The sequence below is a fragment of the Hyla sarda genome, chromosome 5, assembly GCF_029499605.1.
Source record: "Hyla sarda isolate aHylSar1 chromosome 5, aHylSar1.hap1, whole genome shotgun sequence".
Classification (NCBI taxonomy): Eukaryota; Metazoa; Chordata; class Amphibia; order Anura; family Hylidae; genus Hyla; species Hyla sarda.
The window spans coordinates 383,528,400-383,555,789 of record NC_079193.1 but is presented as its reverse complement, the minus strand read 5'-3'; the positions used below and the strand labels follow the sequence as shown (position 1 = coordinate 383,555,789).

At 40.1% G+C, this 27,390-nt stretch overlaps 1 protein-coding gene and 1 long non-coding RNA gene across 2 annotated transcripts in view; one reads left to right on the top strand and one right to left on the bottom strand.

Moving 5' to 3' along the window:
* On the bottom strand, window positions 1–27,390 carry LOC130274500 (lymphocyte antigen 6E-like). Its single transcript, XM_056522914.1, has 4 exons — window positions 27,249–27,390; window positions 11,048–11,234; window positions 7,254–7,373; window positions 1–221 (listed from the first exon to the last, which is right to left on the bottom strand). Exons 2-4 carry the CDS (start codon window positions 11,097–11,099, stop codon window positions 40–42), a joined length of 354 nt encoding a protein of 117 aa, XP_056378889.1. The 5' UTR covers window positions 11,100–11,234; window positions 27,249–27,390; the 3' UTR covers window positions 1–39.
* LOC130274501 (uncharacterized) overlaps window positions 27,269–27,390 on the top strand; it is a 48,280-nt gene continuing 48,158 nt past the window's right edge. The window contains exon 1 of the long non-coding RNA XR_008844403.1: window positions 27,269–27,362. This is a non-coding gene — a long non-coding RNA (uncharacterized LOC130274501). The remainder of the gene's footprint in view (window positions 27,363–27,390) is intronic.

The following is a 27,390-nucleotide window of genomic DNA, read 5'->3' as shown; positions in this document are numbered from 1 at the left end:
GACATTTATTTTATTCTCATATAAAATACAGAGGAGACCCTAATTATCTTCCCTGGCTGCGGCCAGGATGGTGGAGATGGACTTGATGCTGGAGGATCCGCTGGTGTTACACAGGTTGGTGCGGCAGCAGGTGACACGTACTGAGAATATGGACAAATTAAATCCCATTGCTACACAGTCTGAGGAGCAACTCTTAGTGATGGTGGTGTTCGTGAGACTCCCTGCAGGAGAGGAGAGAAGATAAGAAGATAGTCACACTATGGAGTCTATACTGTAAGAGCGGTCACACTATGGAGTCTATACTGTAAGAGCGGTCACACTATGGAGTCTATACTGTAAGAGCGGTCACACTATGGAGTCTATACTGTAAGAGCGGTCACACTATGGAGTCTATACTGTAAGAGAGGTCACACTATGGAGTCTATACTGTAAGAGCAGTCACACTATGGAGTCTATACTGTAAGAGCGGTCACACTATGGAGTCTATACTGTAAGAGCGGTCACACTATGGAGTCTATACTGTAAGAGAGATCACACTATGGAGTCTATACTGTAAGAGCGGTCACACTATGGAGTCTATACTGTAAGAGCAGTCACACTATGGAGTCTATACTGTAAGAGAGGTCACACTATGGAGTCTATACTGTAAGAGAGGTCACACTATGGAGTCTATACTGTAAGAGCTGTCACACTATGGAGTCTATACTGTAAGAGCAGTCACACTAAGGAGGACTCTATACTGTAAGAGAGGTCACACTATGGAGTCTATACTGTAAGAGAGGTCACACTATGGAGTCTATACTGTAAGAGCGGTCACACTATGGAGTCTATACTGTAAGAGAGGTCACACTATGTAGTCTATACTGTAAGAGCGGTCACACTATGGACTCTATACTGTAAGAGAGGTCACACTATGGAGTCTATACTGTAAGAGCAGTCACACTACGGAGTCTATACTATAAGTGCGGTCACACTATGGAGTCTATACTGTAAGAGAGGTCACACTATGGAGTCTATACTGTAAGAGCGGTCACACTATGGAGTCTATACTGTAAGAGCAGTCACACTATGGAGTCTATACTGTAAGAGAGATCACACTATGGAGTCTATACTGTAAGAGCAGTCACACTATGGAGTCTATACTGTAAGAGCGGTCACACTATGGAGTCTATACTGTAAGAGAGGTCACACTATGGAGTCTATACTGTAAGAGCAGTCACACTATGGAGTCTATACTGTAAGAGAGGTCACACTATGGAGTCTATACTGTAAGAGAGGTCACACTATGGAGTCTATACTGTAATAGAGGTCACACTATGGAGTCTATACTGTAAGAGCGATCACACTATGGAGTCTATACTGTAAGAGCAGTCACACTATGGAGTCTATACTGTAAGAGAGGTCACACTATGGACTCTATACTGTAAGAGAGGTCACACTATGGAGTCTATACTGTAAGAGCGGTCACACTATGGAGTCTATACTGTAAGAGAGATCACACTATGGAGTCTATACTGTAAGAGAGGTCCCACTATGGAGTCTATACTGTAAGAGCAGTCACACTATGGAGTCTATACTGTAAGAGCGGTCACACTATGGAGTCCATCCTGTAAGAGCTGTCCCACTATGGAGTCTATACTGTAAGAGAGGTCACACTATGGAGTCTATACTGTAAGAGCGGTCACACTATGGAGTCTATACTGTAAGAGCGGTCACACTATGGAGTCTATACTGTAAGAGAGATCACACTATGGAGTCTATACTGTAAGAGAGGTCACACTATGGAGTCTATACTGTAAGAGAGGTCACACTATGGAGTCTATACTGTAAGAGAGGTCACACTATGGAGTCTATACTGTAAGAGAGGTCACACTATGGAGTCTATACTGTAAGAGAGATCACACTATGGAGTCTATACTGTAAGAGAGGTCACACTATGGAGTCTATACTGTAAGAGCGGTTACACTATGGAGTCTATACTGTAAGAGCGGTCACACTATGGAGTCTATACTGTAAGAGAGATCACACTATGGAGTCTATACTGTAAGAGAGGTCCCACTATGGAGTCTATACTGTAAGAGCAGTCACACTATGGAGTCTATACTGTAAGAGCGGTCACACTATGGAGTCCATCCTGTAAGAGCTGTCCCACTATGGAGTCTATACTGTAAGAGAGGTCACACTATGGAGTCTATACTGTAAGAGCGGTCACACTATGGAGTCTATACTGTAAGAGCGGTCACACTATGGAGTCTATACTGTAAGAGAGATCACACTATGGAGTCTATACTGTAAGAGAGGTCACACTATGGAGTCTATACTGTAAGAGAGGTCACACTATGGAGTCTATACTGTAAGAGAGGTCACACTATGGAGTCTATACTGTAAGAGAGGTCACACTATGGAGTCTATACTGTAAGAGAGATCACACTATGGAGTCTATACTGTAAGAGAGGTCACACTATGGAGTCTATACTGTAAGAGCGGTTACACTATGGAGTCTATACTGTAAGAGCGGTCACACTATGGAGTCTATACTGTAAGAGCGGTCACACTATGGAGTCTATACTGTAAGAGCGGTCACACTATGGAGTCTATACTGTAAGAGCAGTCACACTATGGAGTCTATACTGTAAGAGCGGTCACACTATGGAGTCTATACTGTAAGAGCGGTCACACTATGGAGTCTAAACTGTAAGAGAGGTCACACTATGGAGTCTATACTGTAAGAGAGGTCACACTATGGAGTCTATACTGTAAGAGCGGTCACACTATGGAGTCTATACTGTAAGAGCGGTCACACTATGGAGTCTATACTGTAAGAGCGGTTACACTATGGAGTCTATACTGTAAGAGCGGTCACACTATGGAGTCTATACTGTAAGAGCGGTCACACTATGGAGTCTATACTGTAAGAGCGGTCACACTATAGAGTCTATACTGTAAGAGAGGTCACACTATGGAGTCTATACTGTAAGAGAGGTCACACTATGGAGTCTATACTGTAACAGCGGTCACACTATGGAGTCTATACTGTAAGATCAGTCACACTATGGAGTCTATACTGTAAGAGCGGTCACACTATGGAGTCTATACTGTAAGAGCAGTCACACTATGGAGTCTATACTGTAAGAGAGGTCACACTATGGAGTCTATACTGTAAGATCAGTCACACTATGGAGTCTATACTGTAAGAGCGGTCACACTATGGAGTCTATACTGTAAGAGCAGTCACACTATGGAGTCTATACTGTAAGAGAGGTCACACTATGGAGTCTATACTGTAAGAGTGGTCACACTATGGAGTCTATACTGTAAGAGCGGTCACACTATGGTGTCTATACTGTAAGAGCGGTCACACTATGGAGTCTATACTGTAAGAGCGGTCACACTATGGAGTCTATACTGTAAGAGCGGTCACACTATGGAGTCTAAACTGTAAGAGCGGTCACACTATGGAGTCTATACTGTAAGAGAGGTCACACTATGGAGTCTATATTGTAAGAGAGGTCACACTATGGAGTCTATACTGTAAGAGAGGTCAAACTATGGAGTCTATACTGTAAGAGAGGTCACACTATGGAGTCTATACTGTAAGAGCAGTCACACTATGGAGTCTATACTGTAAGAGAGGTCAAACTATGGAGTCTATACTGTAAGAGCGGTCACACTATGAAGTCTATACTGTAAGAGCAGTCACACTATGGAGTCTATACTATAAAAGTGGTCACACTATGGAGTCTATACTGTAAGAGCGATTACACTATGGAGTCTATATTGTAAGAGAGGTCACACTATGGAGTCTATACTGTAAGAGCAGTCACACTATGGAGTCTATACTGTAAGAGCGGTCACACTATGGAGTCTATACTGTAAGAGCAGTCACACTATTGAGTCTATACTGTAAGAGCGGTCACACTATGGAGTCTATACTGTAAGAGAGGTCACACTATGGAGTCTATACTGTAAGAGAGGTCACACTATGGAGTCTATACTGTAAGAGAGGTCACACTATGGAGTCTATACTTTAAGAGCGGTTACACTATGGAGTCTATACTGTAAGAGAGGTCACACTATGGAGTATATACTGTAAGAGCGGTCACACTATGGAGTCTATACTGTAAGAGCGGTCACACTATGGAGTCTATACTGTAAGAGTGGTCACACTATGGAGTCTATACTGCAAGAGCGGTCACACTATGGTGTCTATACTGTAAGAGCGGTCACACTATGGAGTCTATACTGTAAGAGCGGTCACACTATGGAGTATATACTGTAAGAGCGGTCACACTATGGAGTCTATACTGTAAGAGCGGTCACACTATGGAGTCTAAACTGTAAGAGAGGTCACACTATGGAGTCTATATTGTAAGAGTGGTCACACTATGGAGTCTATACTGTAAGAGAGGTCACACTATGGAGTCTATACTGTAAGAGAGGTCAAACTATGGAGTCTATACTGTAAGAGAGGTCACACTATGGAGTCTATACTGTAAGAGAGGTCACACTATGGAGTCTATACTGTAAGAGCGGTCACACTATGGAGTCTATACTGTAAGAGAGGTCACACTATGGAGTCTATACTGTAAGAGAGGTCACACTATGGAGTCTATACTGTAAGATCAGTCACACTATGGAGTCTATACTGTAAGAGAGGTCACACTATGGAGTCTATACTGTAAGAGAGGTCACACTATGGAGTCTATAATGTAAGAGAGGTCACACTATGGAGTCTATACTGTAAGAGTAGTCACACTATGGAGTCTATACTGTAAGAGAGGTCACACTATGGAGTCTATACTGTAAGAGCGGTCACACTATGGAGTCTATACTGTAAGAGCAGTCACACTATGGAGTCTATACTGTAAGAGCGGTCACACTATGGAGTCTATACTGTAAGAGAGGTCACACTATGGAGTCTATACTGTAAGAGAGGTCACACTATGGAGTCTATGCTGTAAGATCAGTCACACTATGGAGTCTATACTGTAAGAGCAGTCACACTATGGAGTCTATACTGTAAGAGAGGTCACACTATAGAATCTATACTGTAAGAGCAGTCACACTATTGAGTCTATACTGTAAGAGCGGTCACACTATGGAGTCTTTACTGTAAGAACGGTCACACTATGGAGTCTATACTGTAAGAGAGGTCACACTATGGAGTCTATACTGTAAGAGCGGTCACACTATGGAGTCTATACTGTAAGAGCGGTCACACTATGGAGTCTACACTGTAAGAGAGGTCACACTATGGAGTCTATACTGTAAGAGAGATCACACTATGGAGTCTATACTGTAAGAGAGGTCACACTATGGAGTCTATACTGTAAGAGAGATCACACTATGGAGTCTATACTGTAAGAGAGGTCACACTATGGAGTCTATACTGTAAGAGCGGTCACACTATGGAGTCTATACTGTAAGAGCGGTCACACTATGGAGGCTATACTGTAAGAGCGGTCACACTATGGAGTCTATACTGTAAGAGAGATCACACTATGGAGTCTATACCGTAAGAGAGGTCACACTATGGAGTCTATACTGTAAGAGCGGTCACACTATGGAGTCTATACTGTAAGAGAGGTCACACTATGGGGTCTATACTGTAAGAGCGGTCACACTGTGGAGTCTATACTGTAAGAGAGATCACACTATGGAGTCTATACTGTAAGAGCGGTCACACTATGGAGTCTATACTGTAAGAGAGGTCACACTATGGAGTCTATACTGTAAGAGCGGTCACACTATGGAGTCTATACTGTAAGAGCGGTCACACTATGGAGTCTATACTGTAAGAGCGGTCACACTATGGAGTCTATACTGTAAGAGCAGTCACACTATGGAGTCTAGACTGTAAGAGAGGTCACACTATGGATTCTCTACTGTAAGAGAGATCACACTATGGAGTCTATACTGTAAGAGAGGTCACACTATGGATTCTCTACTGTAAGAGAGATCACACTATGGATTCTCTACTGTAAGAGAGATCACACTATGGAGTCTATACTGTAAGAGAGGTCACACTATGGAGTCTATACTGTAAGAGAGATCACACTATGGAGTCTATACTGTAAGAGAGGTCACACTATGGAGTCTATACTGTAAGAGCGGTCACACTATGGAGTCTAGACTGTAAGAGAGGTCACACTATAGAGTCTATACTGTAAGAGAGGTCACACTATGGAGTCTATACTGTAAGAGCGGTCACACTATGGAGTCTATACTGTAAGAGTGGTCACACTATGGAGTCTATACTGTAAGAGCGGTCACACTATGGAGTCTATACTGTAAGAGAGGTCACACTATGGAGTCTATACTGTAAGAGCGGTCACACTATGGAGTCTATACTGTAAGAGCGGTCACACTATGGAGTCTATACTGTAAGAGCGGTCACACTATGGAGTCTATACTGTAAGAGAGGTCACACTATGGAGTCTATACTGTAAGAGAGATCACACTATGGAGTCTAGACTGTAAGAGCAGTCACACTATGGAGTCTATACTGTAAGAGCGGTCACACTATGGAGTCTATACTGTAAGAGCGGTCACACTATGGAGTCTACACTGTAAGAGAGATCACACTATGGAGTCTAGACTGTAAGAGCAGTCACACTATGGAGTCTATACTGTAAGAGCGGTCACACTATGGAGTCTATACTGTAAGAGCGGTCACACTATGGAGTCTACACTGTAAGAGAGGTCACACTATGGAGTCTATACTGTAAGAGAGGTCACACTATGGAGTCTATACTGTAAGAGCGGTCACACTATGGAGTCAATACTGTAAGAGCAGTCACACTATGGAGTCTATACTGTAAGAGAGATCACACTATGGAGTCTATACTGTAAGAGCGGTCACACTATGGAGTCAATACTGTAAGAGCAGTCTCTGTTTTTTGATGCATTTATTAAACACATTATTCATCCAATTCTAGGAAAATATCCAGCAATGTGCAGTCAATCATAATTTAAAGGCACGCTACAGCAGTCTTCTTCCCAAAACAGCTCCACATCTGTCCTCAGGATGTGTGAGATATTGCAGCTCTATGTCTTTAACTTCAAAAGAGGTCAACTGTAATACCAGACACAACCTGTGGGCAGAGTGTGGTGCGGTTTTTGGAAGAAAGCAGACATGTATTTCTAATATATGACAATATCTTTTAATGTATCCAAAAATGTAATTTCTGGTCACATCCTTGTATCTTCTCCGGTATCTTTGGTAAAGCCGGATTACAGATTATGTCACCTACCAATTCTGCGGGACACCACGGAGGTCATGCAGGAGGTTTCGGAGGCGGAGCAGTTGGTCGCGGTCATGCAGTTCGTGTTGCTGCTCTGGGATGTGCACGTGTAGCAGGTTAAGGAGTGAACTGGAAGAAACAACACAAAAATTTGTCCCATAATTTATACAGGTCTAGGAAATTGTGTGACTACAACCCCCAGCATGCCCGCCCAATCAGAGCTGGGGCACGCTGGGCTAAGAAACTACAAAAAAAAAAATCTAAATTGAACAAAATAAATCCATGATTTAGGCAAAGCAAGGTGATAAACAATGTGACTCACAAAGTTCTCTAGATGTTTCCACCCTTCTTTTCTGGGGTCCTGAATTCCATATTTATTGTATTGTTGTATTGTATTGATGCAGTGGCGCTATAGCTGCCTTATTTCATTCCTTAAATGTGTGAACACAGCCTCGGGGAGAGTGTATAACTACTTTATAACCTGATCCAATGAAGATAGCAGCAGCAGTATACAAATAGAGCTGGAGGGGAGGTGTATAACTACTATATATCCTGATCCCATATAGATAGCAGCAGCAGTATACAGACAGAGCTGGAGGGGAGGTGTATAACTACTTTATATCCTGATCCCATATAGATAGCAGCAGCAGTATACAGATAGAGCTGGAGGGGAGGTGTATAACTACTTTATATCCTGATCCCATATAGATAGCAGCAGCAGTATACAGACAGAGCTGGAGGGGAGGTGTATAACTACTATACAGTGGAGCAAAAACATTTTTAGTCAGACACCAATTGTACCCGTCCTTCCCCTTATAAAGATGAGAGTCCTGTAATTATCATCATAGGTTATAACCTCAACTATGAGACAGAATGAGAAAAAATCCATAAAATCACATTGTCTGATTTATAAAGAATTTATTTGCTAATTATGGTGGAAAATAAGTATTTGGTCACCAACAAACAAGTAAGATTTCTGCCTCTCGCAGACCTGTATCTTCTTCTTTAAGAGTCTCCTCTGTCCTCCACTCGTTACCTGTATTAATGGCTCCTGTTTGATCTTGTTATTAGTATAAAAGACACCGGTCCACAACCTCAAACAGTCACACTCCAAACTCCACTATGGCCAAGACCAAAGAGCTGTCGAAGGACACCAGAAATAAAATTGTACACCTGCAGCAGACTGGGAAGACTGAATCTGCAATAGGCAAGCAGCTTGGTGTGAAGAAATCAACTGTGGGAGCAATTATTAGAAAATGGAAGACATACAAGACCACTGATAATCTCCCTCCATCTGGGGCTCCACGCAAGATCTCAACCTGTGGTTTCAAAATGATCACAAGAACGGTGAGCAAAAATCCCAGAACCACATGGGGGACCTAGAGAATGACCTGCAGAGAGCTGGGACCAAAGTAACAAAGGCTACCATCAGTAACACACTACACTGCCAGGGACATGTCCCCCTGCTTAAGCCAGTACATGTCCGGCCTGTCTGAAGTTTGCTAGAGCACATTTGGATGATCCAGAAGAGGTTTGGGAGAATGTTATATGGTCAGATGAAACCAAAGTAGAACTTTTTGGTAACAACTCAACTTGTTGTGTTTGGAGGAGAAAGAATGCTGAGTTGCATCCAAAGAACACCATACCTACTGTGAAGCATTGCGGTGGAAACATCATGCTTTGGGGCTGTTTTTCTGCTAAGGGACCAGGACGACTGATCTGTGTAAAGGAAAAAATGAATGGGGCCATGTATCCTGAGATTTTGAGTGAAAACCTGCTTCCATCAGCAAGGGCATTGAAGATAAAACGTGGCTGGGTCTTTCAGCATAACAATGATCCCAAACACACCGCCCGGGCAATGAAGGAGTGGCTTCGTAAGAAGCATTTCAAGGTCCTGGAGTGGCCTAGCCAGTCTCCAGATCTCAACCCCATAGAAAACCTTTGGAGGGAGTTGAAAGTCTGTGTTGCCCAGCGACAGCCCCAAAACATCACTGCTCTAGAGGAGATCTGCATGGAGGAATGGGCCAGAATACCAGCAACAGTGTGTGAGAACCTTGTGAAGACAGAAAACATGTGACCTCTGTCATTACCAACAGTGTGTGAGAACCTTGTGAAAACAGAAAACATGTGATCTCTGTCATTACCAACAGTGTGTGAGAACCTTGTGAAAACAGAAAACATGTGACCTCTGTCATTACCAACAGTGTGTGAGAACCTTGTGAAGACAGAAAACATGTGACCTCTGTCATTACCAACAGTGTGTGAGAACCTTGTGAAAACAGAAAACATGTGACCTCTGTCATTACCAACAGTGTGTGAGAACCTTGTGAAAACAGAAAACATGTGACCTCTGTCATTACCAACAGTGTGTGAGAACCTTGTGAAAACAGAAAACGTATTGAGATGAACTTTTGTTCTTGACCAAATACTTATTTACCACCATAATTTGCAAATAAATTCTATAATAATCGGACAATGTGATTTTATGGATTTTTCTCATTCTGTCTCATAGTTGAGGTTATAACCTATGATGGAAATTACAGCCTCATCTTTATAAGGGGGAGAACTTGTACAATTGGGGGGGCTGACTTAAAACTTTTTTGCCCCACTGTATATCCTGAGATATATACAGATAGAGCTGGAGGGGAGGTGTATAACTACTATACATACTGATCCCATAGAGATAGCAGCAGTATACAGATAGAGCTGGAGGGGAGGTGTATAACTACTATATATATACTGATCCCATAGAGATAGCAGCAGTATACAGATAGAGCTGGAGGGGAGGTGTATAACTACTATATATACTGATCCCATAGAGATAGCAGCAGTATACAGATAGAGCTGGAGGGGAGGTGTATAACCACTATATATACTGATCCCATAGAGATAACAGCAGTAAACAGATAGAACTACTATATATCTTGATCCCATAGATCATGGACAGAGGTGTCAGCAGAGAGGACTGTGGTCAGACTGGAAAGGACTACACAACTTCCTGTGGAGCATACAGCAGCTAATAAGTACTGGAAGGATTAAGATTTTGATAAAGAAATAATTTACAGATCTGTTTAACTTTCTGGCACCAGTTGATTTGGACACATTTTTTTTTCCTCCAGAGAACCCCCTTAAAACTTCTCCTATTTACAGGATAGAGCAGTCGTTTCTAACTAGGCTGCCTCCAGCTGTTGCTAAACTACAACTCCCAGCATGCCCTGACAGATTTTGGCAGCTGGGTCGCTCCTCCTCTTACAAAGAAATACAGGTGTTAGTGATAATGTCAGCGTTTTTCAACCAGGGTGCCTCCAGCTGTTGCAAAAGTACAACTCCCAGCATGCCTGAACAGGGTGCCTCCAGCTGTTGCAAAACTATCACTCCCAGCATGCCCAGACAGGGTGCCTCCAGCTGTTGCAAAAGTACAACTCCCAGCATGCCTGAACAGGGTGCCTCCAGCTGTTGCAAAACTACCACTCCTAGCATGTCTAGACAGGGTGCCTTAAGCTATTGCAAAACTACAACACCCAGCATGCCCGGACAGCCTTTGGCTGTCCGGGCATTCTGGGAGTTGTAGTTTTGCAACAGCTGTAGGTACTCTCTGGTTTGAAAACACCGGGTTACATTGGGTTTCTATCTATCTATCTATATGTCTCATAGCGAGGCGTCATAACCAATATCAGCAGAATGTGGCCACTAGGTGGCGCTCTAATGAGTCACTATAAAATGTGATGTCCCCATATGGTGACCATGGTCAGGAAATGTGGGGACAATATATGGACGCTGTCTTAAAGGGCCGGTGCACTTACCTGTACCAACACAGAGAGCAGTGATCAGGAGCAGGCTTGTGTAGGCGGCCATGGCTGGGAGATAGTGGCGGAGATACACTGAGCGTCTCCTTATATAGAGGGGGCTGCGTATTGTTGTAGTAACCAGGCCCCCCCTCTACAGACAGCTCTGGGGACTTCTGTGTCATCCATATCATTGTCTATATCTCTGTATACAGGTAAATAAAGGGATTAAACGAATACATGAAAGTCCCTGGACCGGTCTGTAAAATGGTCTGCCCCACCCCCACATCTCACCCCCGGGGTATCTGGCTATCCTCTATCTATGAATGTCTATGATATCTATCATTCTCATATCTGGCTATCCTCTATCTATGAATGTATATAATATCTATCATTCTCATATCTGGCTATCCTCTATCTATAAATGTCTATAATATCTATCATTCTCATATCTGGCTATCCTCTATCTATAAATGTCTATAATATCTATCATTCTCATATCTGGCTATCCTTTATCTATAAATGTCTATAATATCTATCATTCTCATATCTGGCTATCCTCTATCTATAAATGTCTATAATATCTATCGTTCTCATATCTGGCTATCCTTTATCTATGAATGTATATAATATCTATCATTCTCATAACTGGCTATCCTTTATCTATAAATGTATATAATATCTATCATTCTCATATCTGGCTATCCTTTATCTATAAATGTCTATAATATCTATCATTCTCATATCTGGCTATCCTTTATCTATGAATGTATATAATATCTATCATTCTCATATCTGACTATCCTTTATCTATGAATGTCTATAATATCTATCATTCTCATATCTGGCTATCCTTTATCTATGAATGTCTATAATATCTATTATTCTCATATCTGGCTATCCTTTATCTATGAATGTCTATAATATCTATTATTCTCATATCTGGCTATCCTTTATCTATGAATGTATATAATATCTATCATTCTCATATCTGGCTATCCTCTATCTATGAATGTATATAATATCTATCATTCTCATATCTGGCTATCCTTTATCTATAAATGTCTATAATATATATCATTCTCATATCTGGCTATCCTTTATCTATGAATGTCTATAATATCTATCATTCTCATATCTGGCTATCCTTTATCTATAAATGTCTATAATATCTATCATTCTCATATCTGGCTATCCTTTATCTATGAATGTATGTAATATCTATCATTCTCATATCTGGCTATCCTTCATATGAATGTATATAATATCTATCATTCTCATATCTGGCTATCCTTCATCTAAGAATGTATATAATATCTATCATTCTCATATCTGGCTATCCTTTATCTATGAATGTATCTATTATCTATCATTCTCATATCTGGCTATCCTCTATCTATGAATGTATATAATATCTATCATTCTCATATCTGGCTATCCTTTATCTATGAATATATATAATATCTATCATTCTCATATCTGGCTAACCTCTATCTATGAATGTATATAATATCTATCATTCTCATATCTGGTTATCCTTTATATATAAATGTCTATAATATCTATCATTCTCATATCTGGCTATCCTTTATCTATAAATGTCTATAATATCTATCATTCTCATATCTGGCTATCCTTTATCTATGAATGTATATAATATCTATCATTCTCATATCTGGCTATCCTTTATCTATGAATGTATATAATATCTATCATTCTCATATCTGGCTATCCTTTATCTATGAATGTATATAATATCTATCGTTCTCATATCTGGCTATCCTTTATCTATGAATGTATATAATATCTATCATTCTCATATCTGGCTATCTGTCACGATTCGGCTTCCAGGTAGTTGATCCTCTGTGTCAGCGAGGGATTGGCGTGGACCGTGCTAGTGGACCGGTTCTAAGAGGCTACTGGTATTCACCAGAGCCCGCCGCAAAGAGGGATGGTCTTGCTGCGGCAGTAGCAACCAGGTCGTATCCACTAGCAACGGCTCTACCTCGCTGACTGCTGAGAAGGCGTGGGACAGAAGGACTAGGCAGAGGCAAGGTCAGACGTAGCAGAAGGTCGGGGGCAGGCGGCAGGGTTCGTAGTCAGGATGGGTAGCAGAAGTTCAGGTACACAGGCTTTGGACACACTAAACGCTTTCACTGGCACAAGGCAACAAGATCCGGCAAGGGAGTGCAGGGGCAGTGAGCAGATAAAGTCTGGGAGCAGGTGGAAGCCAATTAAGCTAATTGGGCCAGGCACCAATCATTGGTGCACTGGCCCTTTAAGTCTCAGAGAGCTGGCGCGCGCGCGCCCTAGAGAGCGGAGCCGCGCGCGCCAGCACATGACAGCAGGGGACCGGGACGGGTAAGTGACCTGGGATGCGACTCGCGAGCGGGCGCGTCCCGCTGTGCGAATCGCATCCCCAACGGCCATGACAGTGCAGCGCTCCCGGTCAGCGGGACTGACCGGGGCGCTGCAGGGAGAAAGACGCCGTGAGCGCTCCGGGGAGGAGCGGGGACCTGGAGCGCTAGGCGTAACACTATCCTTTATCTATGAATGTATATAATATCTATCGTTCTCACATCTGGCTATCCTTTATATATAAATGTCTATAATATCTATCATTCTCATATCTGGCTATCCTTTATCAATGAATGTATATAATATCTATCATTCTCATATCTGGCTATCCTTTATCTATGAATGTATATAATATCTATCATTCTCATATCTGGCTATCCTTTATCTATGAATGTATATAATATCTATCATTCTCATATCTGGCTATCCTTTATCTATGAATGTATATAATATCTATCATTCTCATATCTGGCTATCCTTTATCTATGAATGTATATAATATCTATCGTTCTCATATCTGGCTATCCTTTATCTATAAATGTCTATAATATCTATCGTTCTCATATCTGGCTATCCTTTATCTATAAATGTCTATAATATCTATCGTTCTCATATCTGGCTATCCTTTATCTATGAATGTATATAATATCTATCATTCTCATATCTGGCTATCCTTTATCTATGAATGTATATAATATCTATCGTTCTCATATCTGGCTATCCTTTATCTATAAATGTATCTATTATCATTCTCATATCCGGCTATCCTTTATCTATGAATGTAAGTAAAAGGAAATATTGTAATGGGTAGGTTAAGGGGAAAGGAAAGACAATTAGAAATATTGTTTTCATGAAAGTTTTAAGGGTACTGAGGATGTCATTTTTGTATTGATGACATTTGTAGAGAATTGTCTTTTGTGTTTCTTTTTCTGTTTCTTTTTATAATTAAATTGAAAAAATTAAAAATAAAAACTACTGAAACTACTACAAACTACTGAATGACATTGATTTCCTCATTTACTATTTTGTAATTTTTTTTCCCTGTTTTATTTTGAATTTGTTTTGAGGTCTCCCTCATTTATATGAATGTGATTTCCACATGTTAGGAAGCTTTGGGCATCACCAATACGTCTAAGTTTTTTTAAAATTTTTTTTATCTATTTAACCTCTTTGTTAAAAGTGAAAAATGATTGGAAAAATTTTTAAAAACCGTGCCAATTTCAGAAAATTAGTTGATAACAACTTGGGTAGATAAACTAGGATATTTTGGCGCACTGTGTTTATAGAGTAAAATGCATTTATTTTTCTTATAGTTTTCACCAAAATGTACACGAGGCTGGATGAGTTGTCTTGATGGAATTCCTATAAATCTGATCCGGCTGTGATTATAATTCTGACTCTGATTTCGGCTGTGATTATAATTCTGACTCTGATTTCAGCCGTGATTATAATTCTGACTCTGATTTCAGCTGTGATTATAATTCTGACTCTGATTTCAGCCGTGATTATAATTCTGACTCTGATTTCAGCCGTGATTATAATTCTGACTCTTATTTCAGCTGTGATTATAATGCTGACTCTGATTTCAGCCGTGATTATAATTCTGACTCTGATTTCAGCCGTGATTATAAGTCTGACTCTGATTTCAGCTGTGATTATAATGCTGACTTTTATTTCAGCCGTGATTATAATTCTGACTCTGATTTCAGCTGTGATTATAATTCTGACTCTGATTTCTGCTGTGATTATAATTCTGACTCTGATTTCAGCCGTGATTATAATTCTGACTCTGATTTCAGCCGTGATTATAATTCTGACTCTGATTTCAGCCGTGATTATAATTCTGACTCTGATTTCGGCAGTGATTTTAATTCTGACTCTGATTTCAGCCGTGATTATAAGTCTGACTCTGATTTCAGCTGTGATTATAATGCTGACTTTTATTTCAGCCGTGATTATAATTCTGACTCTGATTTCAGCTGTGATTATAATTCTGACTCTGATTTCTGCTGTGATTATAATTCTGACTTTGATTTCAGCCGTGATTATAATTCTGACTCTGATTTCAGCCGTGATTATAATTCTGAATCTGATTTCAGCCGTGATTATAATTCTGACTCTGATTTCGGCAGTGATTTTAATTCTGACTCTGATTTCAGCCGTGATTATAATTCTGACTCTTATTTCAGCTTTGATTATAATTCTGACTCTGATTTCGGCAGTGATTATAAGGCTGGGTTCACATCACATTTTTGCCATACTGTTTTCAAACCATTTTTCTAAAGAAAACCGTATGGCAAAAAAACCGATAGAACAGTATGGAAAAAAGTAAACCGTATGCGTTTTTAAACTGTATACTGTTTTTAAAAGTGCATACAGTTCCGTCCTTTTTTATTTAAAAAAAAACATAGCTTTTTGAAAATTTTGTCCATTTTTAATGGGAGGGGTCTTGGGTGGGGACTTTAGGATGCAAATGCGCATGTGCAAAGTAAAAACCGTATACAGTTTCCCGTATGGAACCGTATACATGTGTGTTTCCCATTGACGTCCATGTTAAAAAAAAAAACATATGGGGTTGCAGTACGGTTTTTAAACCGGAGACAAAACCGTGGTCAAACACGGTTTTGAGTACGGGAGAAAACCGTATTGCAAGCAAACCGTACGCAACCCGATGCATCCGGGTGCATACGGTTTTCAATTATTTGTCTATGTATATGCTATTCAATACGGTTCCATATGTTTTCAATAATGAAAACATATACGGGAAACGTACTTGGAAAACGTGGTTTGAGCCCACCCTAATTCTGACTTTGATTTCAGCTGTGATTATAATTCTGATTTCAGCTGTGATTATAATTCTGACTCTGATTTCGGGTGTGATTATAATTCTGATTTCAGCTGTGATCATAATTCTGACTCTGATTTCGGCTGTAATTATAATTCTGACTCTGATTTCAGCTGTGATTATAATTCTGACACTGATTTCGGGTGTGATTATATTTCTGATTTCAGCTGTGATTATAATTCTGACTCTGATTTCAGCTGTGATTATAATTCTGACTGATTTCGGCTGTAATTATAATTCTGACTCTGATTTCAGCTGTGATTATAATTCTGACACTAATTTCGGGTGTGATTATATTTCTGATTTCCGCTGTGATTATAATTCTGACTCTGATTTCAGCTGTGATTATAATTCTGACTGTTTTCGGCTGTAATTATAATTCTGACTCTGATTTCAGCTGTGATTATAATTCTGATTCTGATTTCAGCTTTGATTATAATTCTGACTCTGATTTCAGCTGTGATTATAATTCTGATTCTGATTTCAGCTGTGATTATAATTCTGACTCTGATTTCGGGTGTGATTATAATCCTGATTTCAGCTGTTATTATAATTCTGACTCTGATTTTGGTTGTGATTATAGGGGGATATTTATCAAGCTGTTCCCGTCATTTATTTTTCTTTTGGCTGTTAAAAGGCGCAAATTGCACAACTTTTTTGCATCTTTTTAAAATAGATGTTTTTTCAAAAACTGGCTGTGGGTTGCAGGGCTGTGCAGTTGCCCATGCAGTGGACAGTATTTATTAACTGCACCTTTGTTAAAAAGGCGCAAATATTTGGCGCAACCGTGTTAAAAACTCTGCAAATGTGGACCATGACCAACTTGGCTTAAGAAAATGTCAGACCCCAGTGAAATTACTTTCCAGCATTGTGGACCAGTAATTTAGTAAGGAGGCATCTGTTAGAGTAACTAAAATCAAAGAAGAACTAAATTTGGGAGATATTTATTTAAACCTGTCCAGAAGAACATGTTGCTGAGTTGCCCATAGCAACCAATCAGATCGCTTCTTTTATTTTTTAGAGGCCTTGTCAAAAATGAAAGAAGCAATCTGATTGGTTGCAACTTTACCTCTGGACAGGTTTTGCTAAATCTCCCCCTAAGCACCAAGCAGGGTTGTTTGACCTAATCAGATCTAATGTATCTGTGGTGGCCCAGTACAGGAGTTGCACCCCTGTACCATTGCTGCCCTGTCAGGCAGTCTCCATACAGTGCCCCTGGGCCCCCCGGCACCTGTTCCCTTGTATAAGATTCTAAGTGCCTGTGTTATATAGAGTATTGTATATAAAATATGTTATGCCTTTAAAGATTACCTATCATGATCTAAACTCTCCCAAATCCACCCCCCATCTGTCCTTGACTCTCACTGACACTATCCCTTTGTTTCTTCTCATTTAAACCCCCCTCTTTCTACCTCATTTATTGTCTTCTTGGCTGCTCATTCAGCCGTCCTAGTGTGAGGGAGGAAGGGAGCGTGGCCAGGCATAGAGGCTGTGAACACAGCAGTCGGCAGCTCTGAATCTCCTCCTCTCTGTTTACAACTGCATGTGCAGGGAGAAGAAAGTTCGGAGCTCAGATAGTAAAATGAAGGAGGGCATGCAGTATGGCAGAGTCAGGAGTATGTCCTGCTGTGCTATGAGCACAGTGCTGGCTCCTGCCTGTCTGATTGACAGGATGGGAGCAGTGCTGAGCTTGTCTGTGTCCCGGCTGCAGTCTGAGATTTAGGACTCCAGCATGAGTCTGAAATCTATAAAAAAAAAAAAAAAAAAAAAAGGGCTTGCGGCCAGGACTGGTAGGGAGACCTCTAGTGGTCATTTTTTCAAAGTGGAAAATTAAATAGAAAGAAGCATATTTTTTAATAACATGCAATTGGAAAATTATTCTGCATACATTAATCTATAATATATCAAAAGTTTTTCTGATGAAAGGTACCCTTTAAGACCTGTTGTCATGTTATTGTAACCCAGTGAGGTGTGACCATGTGACCTAAGGGGGACTCATTGTACCCCTCCATTTGAAAGAGGCAAAAAATCGATATTTTTCTATCTTAACTGTGTTAGTTAAGATTTAAACACAATAGGTTTCATATGTACTATCTTAATGATACCGGGGACAGTAAACAAAAGACATGTCCCTGAGAGGAGTCCGTCAACAAGGTGCAGATCCAGCCAAAGGTGAAATACAGGTTAATAAATGGCTTTTTATAAAACATTACTCTATATCAGTGGTCTTCAACCTGCGGACCTCCAGAAGTAGCAAAACTACAACTCCCAGCATGCCCGGACAGCCGTTGGCTGTCCGGGCATGCTGGGAGTTGTAGTTTTGCAACATCTGGAGGTCCACAGGTTGAAGACCACTGATATATATGATCTTATAATATGATCTCTGTAGCATTAATATGCTATCTTGCCCTATTATACAATATTGAGATATATATATATATATATATATATAGATGCAAATCATAAAATGTTGCAGTATCTTGTAATATCCTTTTTTATTGGACTAACAGAATTTTGTAGAGACAAGGTTTCGGGATTCCTCCCTTTATCAAGTCCAATAAAAATCCCTTTGCTTTGGACTTGATTAAGGGAGGAATCCCAAAAGCTTCTCTACAAAATTCTGTTAGTCCAATAAAAAAGGTTATTACAAGATACTGCAACATTTTTTGATTATATTATATATATATAGTCATGGCCGTAAATCCTGAAATTTCTCCATATAATGAAGTATTCCTCACAGGAAAGGATTGCAGTAACACAGGTTTTGCTATACACATGTTTATTCCCTTTGTGTGTATATATATATATATAGATCTCCTCTCCTCTGTATATATATATATATTGCAGTAACACAGGTTTTGCTATACACATGTTTATTCCCTTTGTGTGTATATATATAGATCTCCTCTACTCTGTATATATATATATATATATATATATATATATATATATATAGATCTCCTCTCCTCTGTATATATATATATTGCAGTAACACAGGTTTTGCTATACACATGTTTATTCCCTTTGTGTGTATATATATATATATAGATCTCCTCTCCTCTGTATATATATATATATATATATATATATATATATATATATAGATCTCCTCTCCTCTGTATATATATATATTGCAGTAACACAGGTTTTGCTATACACATGGTTATTCCCTTTGTGTATATATATATATATATAGATCTCCTCTCCTCTGTATATATATATATATATATATATATATATATATATAGATCTCCTCTCCTCTGTATATATATATTGCAGTAACACAGGTTTTGCTATACACATGTTTATTCCCTTTGTGTATATATATATATATATAGATCTCCTCTCCTCTGTGTGTGTATATATATATATATATATATATATATATATATAGATCTCCTCTCCTCTGTGTATATATATATATATATATATATATATATATATATAGATCTCCTCTCCTCTGTATATATATATTGCAGTAACACAGGTTTTGCTATACACATGTTTATTCCCTTTGTGTATATATATATAGATCTCCTCTCCTCTATATATATATATATATATATATATATATATATATATAGATCTCCTCTCCTCTGTATATATATATAGATCTCCTCTCCTCTGTATATATATATATATTGCAGTAACACAGGTTTTGCTATACACATGTTTATTCCCTTTGTGTGTATATATATATAGATCTCCTCTCCTCTGTATATATATATATATATATAGATCTCCTCTCCTCTGTATATATATATATATATAGATCTCCTCTCCTCTGTATATATATATATATATATATATAGATCTCCTCTCCTCTGTATATATATATTGCAGTAACACAGGTTTTGCTATACACATGTTTATTCCCTTTGTGTATATATATATATATATATATATATATATATATATATATATATATAGATCTCCTCTCCTCTGTATATATATATATATATATATATATATATATATATATATATATAAAGATCTCCTCTCCTCTGTATATATATATATATATATTGCAGTAACACAGGTTTTGCTATACACATGTATATTCCCTTTGTGTGTATTGGAACTAAACCAAAAAAGGAGGAAAAAAAGCAAATTGGACCTAATGTCACCAAACTCCAAAAATGGTCTGGACACAATATTATTGGCCCCTTTCATAATTGTGGATAAATAAGATTATTTCAAGCATGTGATGCTCCTTTATACTCACCTGGGGCAAGTAACAGGTGTGGGCAATATAACAATCACACCTGAAAGCAGATAAAAAGGAGAGAAGTTCACTTAGTCTTTGCATTGTGTGTCTGTGTGTACCACACTAAGCAAGGACAACAGAAAGAGGAGAAGAGAACTGTCTGAGGACTTGGGAACCAAAATTGTGGAAAAATATCAACAATCTCCAGGTTACAAGTCCATCTCCAGAGATCTAGATTTGTCTTTGTCCACAGTGCACAACATTATCAAGAAGTTTACACCCCATGGCACTGTAGATAATCTCCCTGGGCGTGGACGGAAGAGAAAAACTGATGAAAGGTGTCACTGCAGGATAGTCCGGATGGTGGATAAGCAGCCCCAAACAAGTTCCAAAGATATTCAAGCTGTCCTGCAGGCTCAGGGAGCATCAGTGTCAGCGCGAACTATCCGTCCACATTTAAATGAAATGAAACGCTATGGAGGAGACCCAGGAGGACCCCACTATGGAGGAGACCCAGGAAGACCCCACTATGGAGAGGAGACCCAGGAGGACCCCACTGTGGAGGAGACCCAGGAGGACCCCACTATGGAGGAGACCCGGGAGGACCCCATTCTGGAGGAGACCCAGGAGGACCCCACTATGGAGGAGACCCAGGAAGACCCCACTATGGAGAGGAGACCCAGGAGGACCCCACTATGGAGGAGACCCAGGAGGACCCCACTATGGAGGAGACCCAGGAGGACCCCACTATGGAGGAGACCCGGGAGGACCCCACTATGGAGGAGACCCAGGAGGACCCCACTATGGAGGAGACCCAGGAGGACCCCACTGTGGAGGAGACCCAGGAGGACCCCACTATGGAGGAGACCCAGGAGGACCCCACTGCTGACACAGAGACATAATAAAGCAAGACTACATTTTATCAAAATGAACTTGAGTAACCAAAATCCTTCTGGGAAAACGTCTTGTGGACAGATGAGACCACGATAGATCTTTTTGGTAAAGCAAATCATTCTACTGTTTACCGAAAACGGAATGAGGCCTACAAAGAAAAGAGCACAGTACCTACAGTGAGATATTGGGGAGGTCAATGATGTTTTGGGTTGTTTTGCTGCCTCTGGCACTGGGGGCCTTGAATGTGTACAAGACATCATGAAATCTGAGGATCACCAATGGATTTTGGGTCGCACTGTACAGCCCAGTGTCAGAAAGCTGGGTTTATGTCCTAGATCTTGGGTCTTCCAGCAGGACAATGACCCCAAACATATGTCAAAAAGCCCCAGAAATGGATGACAACAAAGCGCTGGAGAGTTCTGAAGTGTCAGCAATGAGTCCAGATCTAAATCCCATTGATCACCTGTGGAGAGATCTTATAATTACTGTTGGGAAAAGGCGCCGTCCAATAAGAGACCGGGAGCAGTTTGTAAAGGACGAGTGGTTCAACATTCCGGCAGAGAGGTGTAAGAAGCTTATTGATGGTTATAGGAAGAGTGGTCCAACATTCCGGCTGAGAGGTGTAAGAAGCTTATTAATGGTTATAGGAAGAGTGGTCCAACATTCCGTCTGAGAGGTGTAAGAAGCTTATTGATGGTTATAGGAAGAGTGGTCCAACATTCCAGCTGAGAGGTGTAAGGAGCTTATTAATGGTTATAGGAAGAGTGGTCCAGCATTCCTGCTGAGAGGTGTAAGAAGCTTATTAATGGTTATAGGAAGAGTGGTCCAACATTCCAGCTGAGAGGTGTAAGGAGCTTATTAATGGTTATAGGAAGAGTGGTCCAACATTCCTGCTGAGAGGTGTAAGAAGCTTATTAATGGTTATAGGAAGAGTGGTCCAACATTCCGGCTGAGAGGTGTAAGAAGCTTATTGATGGTTATAGGAAGAGTGGTCCAACATTCCGGCTGAGAGGTGTAAGAAGCTTATTGATGGTTATAGGAAGAGTGGTCCAACATTCTGGCTGAGAGGTGTAAGGAGCTTATTGATGGTTATAGGAAGACACTGATTTCACTTATTTTTTCCAAAGGCTGTGCAACCAAATATTAAAGGGGTGCTCCGGTGGTCAACGTGTCTTTGCGTTTGTGACTTACCCTATTTGTTTTGTTTCATTTCATTCTTGTTGTTTAGCCGACTCAAGCTCCGTTCTTTGTTGTCTTTTTATCCCCACTTTGTTTTCCTATCTTTGCTTCCATTTCCTGTTTCTTGCTGTGCTGAAAACTACAAATCCCAGCATGCCACATGCCTTGCTGTTTTGGGGCGGCTCCTTCTCTTTTTTTTGTTTGTTCCGCCCTTTACCCATCCTACTATTTTCCCGGGTCGGCCCCTTATACACAGGACACTAATATAATCAGCCTTGGTTGGGATACACTGTCATACACACGCACAGGACTACAACTCCCAGCATGTGTCATTCAGGAGTCTTCAGTCTGTGGTATAACACCAGCATGCTGCCTCTGTAGTCTCCTGGGGGTTGTAGTTCACCACACCTCTGTAGGGCATACACCAGTGTTTCCCAACCAGGGTGCCTCCAGATGTTGCAAAACTACAACTCCCAGCATGCCCTGACAGCCTTTGTAGTTTTGCAACAGCTGGAGGCACACTGGTTGGGAAACACTGGTGTAACATGATGTGTATGCTGAATAGGCTAGAACAGTGTTTCCCAACCAGTGTGCCTCCTGCTGTTGCAAAACTACAAAGGCTGTCAGGGCATGCTGGGAGTTGTAGTTTGGAACAGCTGGAGGCACACTGGTTTGTAAACACTACCATACACACACAGGGACTACAACTCCCAGCATGTGTCATTCAGGAGTCCCCGCCCCCCTCCCCATAACATATAGAGATCATTCCCAGGATGAGATTTCTTCCCCTGAGTCCATACATGGGACAGTGTGGATTTACGCCCTAAAGTTGAACCATTGGAAATTGATTCCACTGTCGGGTTTGCGAGCGTTGATGTGGAATCCCTTTACTCGTCTATTCCCCATGATCAGGGGTTAACAGCTATCTGGGGGGAATTACCTATATCCACACAATGACTGTAGCCAGTCTAATGGAATTCTTTTTACAACATAATTTCTTTACTCTTGATGGTAAAATATATCACCCGCTCAGGGGGACCGCGATGGGAACTCCCTGTGCCCCATCGTATGCAAATATTCTTTAGGGCTGTTGGGTAGACATAATTGTCTTCCCAACCGATGGGGCCTGGTGGATTGATAAGATCTTTCTCTGGGTGAGATACATTGACAATATTCTTATCCTTCGGATGGGGACCAGGGAGAAGTTTGGTACCCTCATGACCACCCTGAATACTAACACGATAGACCTGACTTTCACCCTCGAGATACATAGTGATACAATATCCTTCTTGGATCTTTATCTGAGGAGGGACGGTAATAAGATCAGCACCATGGTGTACCATAGATCTATGGCCACAACAGCTTACTACATTGGGATAGCTTCCATCCACCCACCCTAAAGAATAGTATTCCAAAAGGGCAATACCTTAGGATGCAGCGTAATTGCTCCACCGCCTCTGAATTCCATAGACATTCTAAGGACTTACAGCAGTGATTCGGCAGTAGGGGATATCCGCCACAAAAAATTAGGAAGGCTTTTCATTTTGCATCTTCCCAACCTAGAAGTAATCTCCTGGTCCCAAAAATGAGACAGGAGACTTCCAAAGTTATTTGCCTGATTGACACCTATAATACTGCATCGGGACACATCAATTCTATCCTCAAAAAATATTGAGCAATATTATTGGCAGATGAGGAAATCAGGGACGTTTTAATTGGCCATCCACTGCTGAGACCCCCGCGATCTCCCTGCAGCACCCGCATTCTAGGACTGGGAGACATGAGGACTGGGAATGTGACGTCACACCACGGCCCCTCCATTCATGTCTATGGGAGGGGGCGTGACGGCCGGCATGCCCCCTCCCATAGACAAGAATGGAGAGGGCGTGGCGTGATGTCAAGTCCCCAGTCCCGGATACCTGGAGGTTTCTGAAACTGGAGATGCAGCATCAGCATATAATGCGGGTGCTGCAGGGAGATCGTGGAGGGGGTCTCAGCAGTGGGGATAAGATAGGGGATAAGATGTTTTTGCCTGGAATACCCCTTTAACTATAGGAGGGGCCGATCTCTCAGGGATAGATTAGTCCATAGTCACTACCAGAGACCAGTCCCTGAGGGATCATGGCTCCATCATAAACCCCTAGGCACACTCAAATGCGGTAACTGTAGGGCCTGTCCATATATTTAATGTACTAGAATTTTTCTAGTACGATCACCAGGGACAAATAGGACACATATAGTGCCCAGGACGTTGCTGACTGTCGGACCAAATGTGTTGCCTATCTAGCTAAATGCACATGTCCGATTGATTGCGTTGGGAAAACTAAGAGGGAGTTCCTCAGGAGGATCCTTGAACATCATAATGATATAGAACATCATAGAGAAACCCCAATAGTCTGACACATTAATGAGGCACACGATGGAAGCCCAAAAGCCATTTCATTTCCAGTTATTGAAGTTTTCAGACCATTGGTTCGGGGTAGAAACTGGGATAATAGGATTTTACACAAAGAGCTCATTGGATTTACCAATTCCGTTCACAAGCTCCTCTGGGCCTTAATGAAAGACGACGACACATGTTTCACTGAACAATGATGAATAATACCCTCCTTGTAGCTTAGTTTAGGTTTTTGGTTATCGCATTATTTAAGGTCCAGCCGTATGGGTTTATCTATGCGCTATAGCACAAACCCATTTTGTTTGCACCCTTTGGATGGTCGTAGGTCTCACTATCCCTATTCTATCCTTGGGGTTACTTTTGTGCTCCTTAGGTCGGGATGCCTCCTTAGGTCGCCCTCATATGGGATGGTCCCTTAACTTTGTGGTGTCCCGGTACCGTATTGCATACCGTACCTTGGTTGGGGGTCCCCAAAGTCAGAGTTCCTAGTAACTGTGGGGTTCTGCTTCTTTAGTCATCCCCTAGTCACCCCTCAAATAGTTAATATATTGCTAAAATAAATGTAAATACTGTATAGAAAGTGTATACTTACCTTGCATAGCGTCGTAGGGCCTGTGGGTCATGTGACTGTAGTTTAGTCTCTCTGGTAGGGGAAAGGACCTTTGGATTTCTATCTTTCTCTATCATTAGTATTTTTATCTTTCTCTATCATTAGTATTTCTATCTTTCTCTATCATTAGTATTTCTATCTTTCTCTATCATTAGTATTTCTATCTTTCTCTATCATTAGTATTTCTGTCTTTCTCTATCATTAGTATTTCTCTTTATCTATCATTAGTATTTCTATCTTTCTCTATCATTAGTATTTCTCTTTCTCCATCATTAGTATTTCTATCTTTCTCTATCATTAGTATTTCTATCTTTCTCTATCATTAGTATTTCTATCTTTCTCTATCATTAGTATTTCTATCTTTCTCTATCATTAGTATTTCTATCTTTCTCTATCATTAGTATTTCTATCTTTCTCTCTCATTAGTATTTCTATCTTTCTCTATCATTAGTATTTCTATCTTTCTCTATCATTAGTATTTCTATCTTTCTCTATCATTAGTATTTCTATCTTTCTCTATCATTAGTATTTCTATCTTTCTCCATCATCATTAGTATTTCTATCTTTCTCTATCATTAGTATTTCTATCTTTCTCTATCATTAGTATTTCTATCTTTCTCTATCATTAGTATTTCTATCTTTCTCTATCATTAGTATTTCTATCTTTCTCCATCATCATTAGTATTTCTATCTTTCTCTATCATTAGTATTTCTATCTTTCTCTATCATTAGTATTTCTATCTTTCTCTATCATTAGTATTTCTATCTTTCTCTATCATTAGTATTTCTATCTTTCTCTATCATTAGTATTTCTATCTTTCTCTATCATTAGTATTTCTATCTTTCTCTATCATTAGTATTTCTATCTTTCTCTATCATTAGTATTTCTCTTTCTCTATCATTAGTATTTCTCTTTCTCTATCATTAGTATTTCTATCTTTCTCTATCATTAGTATTTCTATCTTTCTCTATCATTAGTATTTCTATCTTTCTCTATCATTAGTATTTCTATCTTTCTCTATCATTAGTATTTCTATCTTTCTCTATCATTAGTATTTCTATCTTTCTCTATCATTAGTATTTCTCTTTCTCTATCATTAGTATTTCTCTTTCTCTATCATTAGTATTTCTATCTTTCTCTCTCATTAGTATTTCTATCTTTCTCTATCATTAGTATTTCTATCTTTCTCTATCATTAGTATTTCTATCTTTCTCTATCATTAGTATTTCTATCTTTCTCTCTCATTAGTATTTCTATCTTTCTCTATCATTAGTATTTCTATCTTTCTCTATCATTAGTATTTCTATCTTTCTCTATCATTAGTCTGTTTATGACCATTGTGATGTATTATTATATTCATGCCACCGTCCTATCCATTTATTAGTATACTTCTATATTTATTCATTCATTCATCACTCACACTTGTTTTCATACTCATATCTTTATTCTCTTCTCTAATCTTTATTTCTCTCGTAATTAATCACATTCACCCCTATTATGTGGTGATCTGTGAAGGGAATATTAGACTATTGTTGCCTTTGCGCCATCCCATATGCCTGACTGTTACATAAGCGTATGAAGTATCTTCGCTTCTATGTATCTAACAAGGCATGGCTACATATCTATCCCTCAGGGCGCATGTGCCGCTCCGATCACGGGGATTATCTGTACCATCGCTCGCCCTTTGGTGAGGGGGTGTGCGCATTACAGAGCCTCCTAAAACTCACCTGTGAGCGAGCGAAGCGTGCGCCTTGTGGATTACTTTCAGAGGCCTTTTCAAAAATGAAAGCAGTGATCTGATTGGTTGCTATGGGCAACTCAGCAACTTTTCCTTTGGACAGGTCTTAATGAATCTCCCATATATTGTCC

Bases quoted from the DNA above. Each gene is read 5' to 3' on its own strand.
- LOC130274500 (XM_056522914.1), bottom strand. From the start codon at position 11,099: ATGGCCGCCTACACAAGCCTGCTCCTGATCACTGCTCTCTGTGTTGGT. The intron at 7,374-11,047 runs GTAAGTGCACCG...TGTTTCTTCCAG, and splicing joins TGCTCTCTGTGTTGGTACAG to TTCACTCCTTAACCTGCTAC. The intron at 222-7,253 runs GTAGGTGACATA...CCTCTCCTGCAG, and splicing joins CGTGGTGTCCCGCAGAATTG to GGAGTCTCACGAACACCACC.